Source organism: Thunnus maccoyii, chromosome 18 (genome assembly GCF_910596095.1).
Source record: "Thunnus maccoyii chromosome 18, fThuMac1.1, whole genome shotgun sequence".
NCBI lineage: Eukaryota > Metazoa > Chordata > Actinopteri > Scombriformes > Scombridae > Thunnus > Thunnus maccoyii.
In genome coordinates, this window is record NC_056550.1 from 18,052,530 (window position 1) to 18,062,303 (window position 9,774).

At 38.8% G+C, this 9,774-nt stretch overlaps 1 protein-coding gene across 2 annotated transcripts; it reads left to right on the top strand.

Annotated features, from left to right (window-relative positions):
* The first annotated feature begins 580 nt into the window (after positions 1 to 580).
* Positions 581 to 9,392, top strand: LOC121885027 (putative adhesion G protein-coupled receptor E4P). Of its 2 annotated transcripts, XM_042394203.1 has the most exons (19): positions 581 to 1,042; positions 2,691 to 2,768; positions 3,005 to 3,163; positions 3,281 to 3,424; positions 3,586 to 3,732; positions 4,374 to 4,496; positions 4,665 to 4,705; positions 4,807 to 4,914; positions 5,183 to 5,336; positions 5,457 to 5,579; positions 5,694 to 5,884; positions 6,013 to 6,174; positions 6,319 to 6,519; positions 6,810 to 7,027; positions 7,138 to 7,198; positions 7,287 to 7,378; positions 7,590 to 7,758; positions 7,839 to 7,925; positions 8,393 to 9,392. In XM_042394203.1, the coding sequence occupies exons 1-19, from the start codon at positions 1,012 to 1,014 to the stop codon at positions 8,432 to 8,434; spliced, it is 2,331 nt and encodes a 776-aa protein (XP_042250137.1). In that variant the 5' UTR covers positions 581 to 1,011; the 3' UTR covers positions 8,435 to 9,392. The 2 variants fall into 2 exon arrangements, with proteins under 2 accessions (XP_042250137.1, XP_042250138.1); XM_042394204.1 differs by lacking the exon at positions 3,586 to 3,732.
* The last annotated feature ends 382 nt before the right edge of the window (positions 9,393 to 9,774 follow it).

Consider the following 9,774-nt stretch of genomic DNA (forward strand, 5'->3'; position numbering starts at 1 on the left):
TCATGACCTACTAGCTTTATCTGCAACTTTTATTACATACAAGTGCAGCCAGTTTGTCTTCAGGGAATGAGAAACACAGTTTAAAAAAACAAACTCAGGACGACACATATATACATCATTATGTGGGGAAAACAGAACAGTGGAGGTTTTCTTTGTTCACGTCTTTCCAAATGACGCTCAACATAGTAACCATTGTTACATTGTCTCAGAAAGACTTAGTCAGAGGCAAAAGCCATATATATGTCATCGTCATAGTTTGCAGAATGTGTGCCATAACACTGCTGACGGGAGGGTGTACCAGCCAGCAGGACTGTGTAAAACAATGACCTGTCTAAACTCCTCTTGACCCCCATCTGTTCCCTAAAAACAGAGTCCAAGAGAGGGGAAAGATACCGACAGAGAGAGACATTGCGAAAACACAGTTTAGTAACACGCTGTCATGGAAAAAATAGTCGGGTGAGTTGACGTACCCTTTTCCCTTTACTATCACCCCACCCCAACAAGAACAGAAGTTCCTGAAAAGTAGTTCCTGCCTAGGCAGTACCAACTCGTGTCAGAGGCGTGATGAGAGCGAGCGAAAAAACCCCACCCCAGAAAATCTAGTCATCTCAGCATGTCACCTCAGCAGTGAGAGCAGGCAAACATTCAAAGGGGAGAAAGAGACAGACAGAGAGAGAGAGAGAGAGGGGAGAGGTCACTGTATCAGAGGAGAGACTACTAATTCCTGCATTTTTATATATTCTGTTTGCTGGTGTCAGCATATAGCAGCTTTTTCCACTCCTGTAAACTTGACTGGTGAATGCAGATTTGAGAGAAGAAGAAGAGAAGAGAAGAGAAGAGAAGAGAAGAGAAGAGAAGAGAAGAGAAGAGAAGAGAAGAGAGGAGAGGAGAAGAGAAGAGAAGAGAAGAGAAGAGAAGAGAAGAGAAGAGAAGAGAAGAGAAGAGCAGAGATTTGCATTTGGCTGTTTTGACTTTTGTTATTCACATCTGGACAGTGTTTTCCTCTTCACCATGGCGTGCAGGTGGAACCTCCTGGTACTGGGTGAGTCACATCTGTCATCCATTTGGTTGCTGGAACGGAAAATCTTCTGCTTTGAGAAAGTTTAAAAATGTTCTCTGCTCTGTGGAGGGAAACCAACTGGCTGCACTAGCCTATAAACTTTTCAGTATAGGAACTGATTTCTTTTTGTTGGACAGTACTCCTTTTCTGTGTGAGTTAAAATCTTGTGTGAAATTTGAGACAACTGAAAAAAAGCCATCAAAAAAGATACTGTTAGTATTAAACATACTATACCAGTGTATGTATTCAGTTTAAGAAGACACATTTTTCTGACTTTGTTTAACAGCACTCCACTGAGATTAAAATGTTTTCTCACTGGCTAAATTAAAACAGTGAGAAACTCAAACTGTCACAGTTCTTAATGGCAGTCTTTCTGCAGCAGTCGAAGCCCGAGGCCAGAGTGAGGGGAAAGAGCCCAAATAAATTAGGAGAAAAGGAAGAGTGATGCTGAACACAGTGGTTTTTCTTCAAACAACTCACTATCTGGGCACAGAGGACCTCTGTCTCTCTGCTTTTATAGTGATATTTATACACTATGAGGTCATCACAGCACTCACATTACTTATGGCTTGACTGTGACCATAGTCAGTTACAAATCTGCCCTCAGAGGAAAAAAAACTTCATGTTGCCATGCGACAGTAACAACACTGAGAGATGCTCACTTCTCATTCCTGCAAACCTCTACGACCTTTGGTATTGTCATAATCGCTATCTTACACAAGACACTTCCTATATTGATTGGGGTTATTCTATCCCCATATAAAGACAATCTTAATCAATATAATGATGAAAATGAAGTATTCATCTGAAAACTTTAGAGAGTTAGTTTGACAAAATGTGATTGAGTCCCTCCTTACGTTAGTTCACCCTGTAGTTTTTCCACTCACCCCTAGTGATACTGTATCCTCTTTTGAGATGTCTCTTCGAAAAAGTACAGCAAATATTGAAACTGTTGAAAGAGAAGTTTTTAAGATGACACACAATTTCATTTATTTCCTTTGTGTGGCAGCAGACATCTTAGCAGCAAATATCTCAAAATGTCAACAAATAAAACAAAATTATACACGTAGCCAGGGGATAAGTAGAAATATGCTAATTGACAATTACTTAGCTGTTTCTTTTAAGGATTATACTGAATTCATTATATAAACTGTTGTGAAAAATATGTAACTAGTATATTTCTTTCTGTTCCCATATACTGTTCATTACACCCATCTGGTGTCATTTAGGCGTCCACAGACTTTGCATTCTCACAGCAGAGGATGTAATGCTGTTTTGCACATGCACCGTGCCAACTGATGTTTCCTCACACATAGGAAGTAGAGTTCTCAAGACACCCATATTCTGTTCATTTTGAATAATGGCACAGATGCAATTGGAACAATCTGAGGAAATGAGGGTAGTGAATGAGGGCATTTACCTTTTTGCCTTTTGAGTCTTTTTGAAACTCAGAACATTTCTGGTGTCATTTATGTGGTCAAACTGATCCTTTAATGTCCCTGTAGCTACAATGAAATATTTCAGAATGGTTAAAAAGGAGTTAGTGTGAATTAAGCATGTTGTAGAAGATGTAGTATTGATGTCAGAAAGTGATGAGCTGTAGACTAACAGTTGCCTGCTTGCTTTTCAGTTCTGTGCCTCTCCCTCGGCACGGTCCTGTCAAAACGTTGTCCTCCAGGATTCACTTCTGAGGGGCAAATATGCATTGGTATGAAAAACAAACTCTTTGAATATATATGTAACTAGCAAAATGATTTTTGTGAATATGTAAAAACTAGATTTTTCACCTGCCCTGAGTCTGCTGTAATATTAAAATTTAACAGACTTTGGGTTAATGACATTTCGACATATTTAGTTTTAGATTCATCTCAAAGATTTACTGTGTTTATTCTTATTCATTGTATATTTATTTCCACATTTTTGTTTCCTTAATTTTCGTTTAAGATACCGATGAATGTGATGAGTTTAATTATATCGGGCAATGTGGAGATAATGCACGCTGTCTCAACACGGTGGGCAGCTACTTCTGCCAGTGTGTTGACGGTTTCAGATCAACAAAAGGGAATGTGAATTTTTCAGCTGAAACATCTGAGAAATGTAAAGGTAAGTCATCTTGTCATATTGAATCATTGACAGCAGATGACACTGATTCATATTAATGTTTTACTGCTAGAGTGATCATCCAAATGTAAAAATCTTGTCCTTATTGTTTACTTTAAGATATCAATGAGTGTGACGACAGCACCATCTGTGGACCTAATGCCAAATGTTCTAACCAAATTCCACATTACTACTGCACTTGTGAGAGTGGATTTATCTCTGGAGTGGAAAAGTTTCAGAACAGTGACAATGTTACATGTGGAGGTAAGATTAAGCTTATCAGTACCCTTACCATAAGTAAAAGCTGTGATTGGTTATATACAAGTTATGGGCACCAGTGACATTATGTAAGTGTGAACCCTGACAGCATGTTGATGGTTTCCTGTCTCACCTTTTTCTTCAATGTCTTCATCCTGCTAACATAGATATTAATGAGTGTCAAGAGGTAAATGTTTGTGGGCAGAATGCAGAGTGCAAGAACACACTTGGCAGTTATTACTGTGTCTGCAATGTTGGCTTTGGACTGAAATCTGGAAAACTCAATTTCACTGGGAGTCAGGAGCAATGCGAAGGTTAGGACCATGATGCTGCAAAATGTTTATTATTTGACAAGTCACTTAATCTAGTACTCACACTCTTATTGATTTATATCATAGCTGATGAGGTTTACTTGATTCAAAGATAGCTTGACGTGCTTCTAGATTTCATTTAATCAAGTAAAATGATCATGATGCTTGCACAAAGCGTTGTTTCAAGAAAATTGGCCTACTAAAGCGGAACAATGTTGAAAGAAAGTTAAAATATCTCAACCCAATGACTGACTTCTTCCTATATTGTTTTTAAGGGAAAAAGTGATTTTAGGGTGGCTATTAAATTGGTTGATCCTATAAGTTATTATAATTAAGCCTTAAAAAGATGAATATTTTTTGTAGTATTTTGTTGACAATGCACTAACATGTTTTTAAAGAGTTTTCAGATATTATAAAATAAATTGTTGGTCTAGAGCTGGTTGGTTAAATGAATGGCTGTCCTGTGTTTTGGTTATGTCCAGCCTGTTTTATGTTTTTTTGTTCTATGCATTATCTTTAATAACCTACCAAGCACTATCTTCAATGCAAACGTTGTACTGGACCAGTATATTTATTGTTCCATTAGCAATGACCGAAACACACAGTGCAACCATTTTCCTCTCACTGATTTGTTTCCATTTCAGACATATGTAAGATTGATAAGACAATCTGTGGAAATGGGACCTGCCACCGTGGAGCCACCGGCCATTACTGTGCATGCCACGCAGGGTTCACTAACTATGGCAACAAAGAGTCTCGCTGCACTGGTAAGCACACAGCATCACTCAAATTTTTCCAACATCCATTACTGAACCAGTGTTTGTTCAGTAATAGTACAAACAGATCATTTTCATGAGTACAGGTATCCTCATGATATGTGTATGTTATGGTAATCAACAAGCATATTCAATGAAACAAATCCCCTGTTTCCTCAGAATTAAAGTGCGATGAATTCAAAGACATGAACATCCTCTCGGTAACTCCACACAACAAATAACTTTATCACTATCTGACTTATACTATAATGTTGATTACCTTCTACTTGGGTTTCATTCTCCCCAAATCGCTCTCTCCTAGACATTTCCCATTGCACATGATCTTCTGATGCAGCTGAAAAAGACCTGTTTGGAGCTTACAAATAATGAGACTTCAACATTCGACTTTGTTGGAGAGGACATACTAGAGGTAATTCTGCACAAAAATTAATTGAAATGCAATTTTTTATGCAAAAAAAAGCTTTCCGTTCCTCACAACCAGCACCGAAACAGGAAGTTCTGCCCCCCTTAAGCTCTGTCATGTGGTGTTTAGATCTCTGCGCACACCCTTGTAGAGTGTTTATGCTGACCTGAGGCAATATGCAGTCTGAAAGTCTGCCTCTGTCTGACTCTGTCTCCTGTTTCTCCGTGTGCATGCTTATGTTGCTCCCTCTCCCCCTCCTCTCCTGTGGCTGTAGAGACTGTTGTCTGTGATCGACAAGTACTTGTCTAGTGGAGCCTTCAACGATAACAGGAAAGTCTCCACCTTTCTGGACTTGGTGGAGAATGCTCTGAGACTGACGGGAGCTTTTATTAAGACCCCCAAGACAAATAAATCCTTCAAATACACAGGTTAAATATACATTAAATCAAAACAGTATTTGTTCATTTACATGGAAATGTTTTTTTGTAAGTCTATTAAGAGACAAGCAAGCATGTCCATTAAAAGCTGATCTTTGTGTCTGGGTTCAGAACTGGAGATGTTGGTACGTAAAGGGTCTGACATACCCAAGGGAGCTGTGAATTTATCATCTAAGCATGCCCAGGTGGATATGCAGTGGGAGACAGCTGCAGGAGATCCCTCCCTTTACCCAGGTAATGACCATACTTAATTAACACATTTGTAACCACATCCATTAGAACATGGATGAGTTTCAAGTGTAATTAATGTCTACTTAATCCAGTCTTGTCCTGTTGTCAATATTATAGGTTTTGCAGCAGTGTCCTTGCTGACCTATAGAACGCTGGAAGAGTTTGCAAATGGCTTTTTTAGTGGGATGAAACCACAAGAGAACGAAAGCTTTAAGCTCAACTCCAAAGTCGTGACTGTCACCGTCAGTAACAGAAACACAAGCCGCCTAGAAAAACCAGTCCAATTGAATTTCAAACACCTGGAAGAGGTATTCAGTTTGACATTAAGGATTCTGCCATTATAATCTATCTCCACAGGAAAATATTACACAATCACAATATCACAATGTTATATGTCGTTGGTGTCGTAACATGGTCATTATATTTTGTTTTACAGTTAAATAAAAACCACACCTGTGTGTTCTGGAATTCCTCGGAGCACGGAGGCTCGTGGTCTGCTGAAGGTTGCAGTGTGGTGGAGTCCAACCTTACTCACACCGTGTGTTCCTGCAACCATCTGAGCAGCTTTGCTGTGCTTATGGCGCTCTATGACATTGAGGTTAAAACTCAGTTACATATGATGATTCACAACAAAGACCATGAGTCTGATAGGTCAGAGTTTATCCTTCAAAGTTCAGTTCATCACTATAATGTAACCCCCCCCCCCCCCCCCCTTTCTCTCTCTCTCTCTCTCTCCCAACAGGAACAGTACAAGTTTCAGTTGCAGCTGATCACTTGGGTGGGTCTGTCCCTTTCACTGGTTTGCCTGTTCATCTGCATCCTAACGTTCTGGCTGATCCGCTCCATCCAAAGCCCAAGAACCACCATCCACCTGCACCTCTGCATCACCCTCTTCATTGCTACCCTCATCTTCCTTGCCGGCATCAGTCGTACAGAGAACAAGGTAAATACAAGCACATGCAGTGGCAACTCTGTAACAGCTTGCACATTAAAACACCTGCACTGTCCAGATGAAAGCAGTAAAAGTTTCTGACACCTCCAAATGCAGCAGAGAAATATACACAAAGCAACTGCACAGCTACTGAATGATTCATGTGGATGCTGAAGATTTATAAACGAGAATTCAGCAAGTAGTTTCTCACTGCTATTTCTCAGCATCCTTTGTCCTTTTTCCCACTGCTGTCATCATGATCCTCTCTCTCTCTCTCTCTCTCTCTCTGTCTTCTGCAATAGGTTGGCTGTGCAGTGGTAGCAGGACTGCTGCATTTCTTCTACCTGGCAGCATTTTGCTGGATGTGTCTGGAGGGCATACAACTCTTCAGGATGGTAGTCCTGGTATTTAACGCCAACTTGAAAACCCGCTACATGATGGCAGGCGGCTATGGAGTTCCAGCTTTAATTGTCGCCATCTCTGCTTTAGCCAATGCCAAGGGATATGGCACCAAGGAATAGTAAGTTTCCCATACTGATGCTGAGCTTGTTTTTTTTTAATGAATGCCTCATTCACAGGTTCCGGTGGCTTCACATAATCTGCTCAATAAACTCTCAATATTCATTGCAGTTGTTGGTTAAACCTGGATTCCATTTGGGGGTTTTTTGCCCCTGCCTGTATCATCATCTTTGTAAGTAAGAAAATAATTATTGAGTTGAATGATATACCTAAAACTGACTTCAGTACTTTTTTAAAACCTGGTCTTTGTTGCCTTTCAGATAAACATCTTTTTCTTCCTCATCACTGTGTGGAAGTTGGCACAGAAGTTCTCAAGTTTAAACCCTGACCTAGACAACCTGCAGAAAATAAAGTGAGTCAGCTCTAGCTCAAGTTGCCTGCAACAACCAGGCACCTGTATACTGTATTTAATGTGTGCGTAAATATGTGAGTACATATTGTGTTTGCTATATGGAGCTAAACATTCTCTTTATTACATGCCCTCAAGCTAAGAAATCACACAAAAGAAGTGGCAGTACAGCGTCTCAGATTTCACCCATGTGCATCTTTGTTGCCCCCTGCAGGACGTTCACCATTACTGCAGTGGCTCAGCTGTGTGTGCTGGGCACCATGTGGATCTTTGGTTCTTTCCAGTTTTCGAAAGGCACTATAGCCATGTCTTACCTGTTCACCATCTTTGGCAGCATCCAGGGGATCATGCTCTTTGTCATGCACTGTCTATTTTCTAAACAGGTCAGTCACACTTCTCAAGATAAGTACAAATGCTGCAGCTTTTCCTGTATTCAAAAACTCATTTTGTATTCTGATTTCAGGTGAGGGAAGAGTATGGAAACATCCTGTCCAGATGCTGTGCACCTCGGAAGAGCTATTCAGAGTTCAGTTACAACAGCAAAGCTCATGTAAGAATTTAATATTTCACCCAAGTTCTGATTCAGATGGAATGACAATTATCTTAAATTGTATTAATTAAGAATTTAGCAGGAATTGTTGCCACATTCACTAATTTCATCAGAATTCAACATGCCAGTGTGCCCTGGTATAATATCTACTCTTAGTTCATTATACAAAATTTCAGCCACCACATTTATTTTCATGAAACATATACTGTCTACAGAGATGATGCTCACCAAGCACCAATGAAATTAAATCTAACATTTAGTATGCATGTGGACAGTGTTGTTGATCGGTACTGAGATTGCTAAAGAAACCTAATGGGGTTTAGTTTCATTTCCAAAAGCAAACATCATTCTTTCCAATGTCGAGATATAATACACAGTGTGAAGTGAAGTGTGCTGTAGCTAATGAAAGAGCACTCAAAGTGTCTATCGTGACTGATTGGCTTGTCTCTCCCTTCTGTCATCCTCAGGCATCCAAGAGCAGCCAGGACACAGGAGAGTCTCATATCTGAGGAGCTTAACGGCGACTTGGAAGCAAAGTCTGCCATTTCAAACACACGGTCGACTACTGTCCTCCTGTTTGAAGCCAATGCACCAGTTTGCTTTTCCGCAAAATACTGTAAACATTCTCATTCTTTATCATGTGTGGTATTTTAAGCTACTGAAATGAAACTGTTGATCATGACAAGTTCAACAAAAATGGAATATTTTGATATTTGAGCAAAGCTTTTAAGATGACACATGATTCAAGCTTATGATGCACTGTACTTTCATGCAAGCATTTATTTTATTGGAGTATGTACCTCAGTTTGGAAAAGAAATCTCCAGATGTTTTGTTTTTTTTTTCATTTGTGAAAAAAGTGAACCAATTTTGAACCAAAATATAAAAATAATAAATGATATTATGAGGACCTGTTTTATCAGGTAAATCAAATATGGCTTGTTGTGTCATCCAGGTACTGTATCCAATCAGCAAAGACAATCGGAAAGATTAGATTTCTGAAGCAAGCACTTTTTTTCTGTATCACTTGTCACCATATTTAAATTGACAGTATCTGAATATAACCAACAAAAAGAGGGGCAATAATGAGACAGAGATGGATTTTAAGCATATTTTTATGTATATTTTGCTGGGCAATTCAACATGTATTAATAAGTTACTGCATTACTGCTCAATTCATTGTGCTGTAACATTTCAAATGTATATATAGAGTGTTTTTTTTTAACTTACTGTAAAACTTGAATATTAAAATCAGCTTTTGTTTTTATTTTCCACTGGAGTATTAGTACTGTTGTAAGCACTGGTTTAGCATATATTTGAGTTTTCTCATAGATATTGTTTGGTTTTATTATCTAGTTCTGTATTATCAATGAAATATTTTCTATCCTTGGTGTGAATTATTCAGGGTTTTTTTGTGTGTTTTGCAAGCTTTTTTTTTTCTTCATGTCTCTCCTTGAAATTGTAACATAATAAATATTCTGATGTACCTCATGTTTAAAGTCTCCTTGAGAAGTTCTTCCCACCCCTGGCCTTGAAATATATTTAATATAGGTAATAAATTTGTTTTGAACAGCTGAAGAAAACAGACAAAGTTTTCCTTTACAGTTCCTTATGTCAGAGTTTTTAGATTTTTTAGATTTAGCAGAAAATCTGGGTTCTAACAAGAGTAAGACTGAATTTAGGAGTTTTGTTCAAGAACAAACAGAAAGTCACTGCCAAACCCACACAATGAGGTTTTTTTCCCCTCTCCACCTTGATAGTACATGTCTGACATAACTCTTTACTGCTAGAGCACTTATCTAGCTGGATGACTTCCAAGATCAAACAGTTATACATTCAGAGGAAATGGAG

Excerpts from the sequence above, each read along its gene's own strand:
- LOC121885027 (XM_042394203.1), top strand. The coding sequence starts at position 1,012 with ATGGCGTGCAGGTGGAACCTCCTGGTACTGG. Across the intron at positions 5,337-5,456 it reads TAAATCCTTCAAATACACAG|AACTGGAGATGTTGGTACGT; the intron begins GTTAAATATACA and ends GTCTGGGTTCAG. Across the intron at positions 7,379-7,589 it reads GACAACCTGCAGAAAATAAA|GACGTTCACCATTACTGCAG; the intron begins GTGAGTCAGCTC and ends TGCCCCCTGCAG.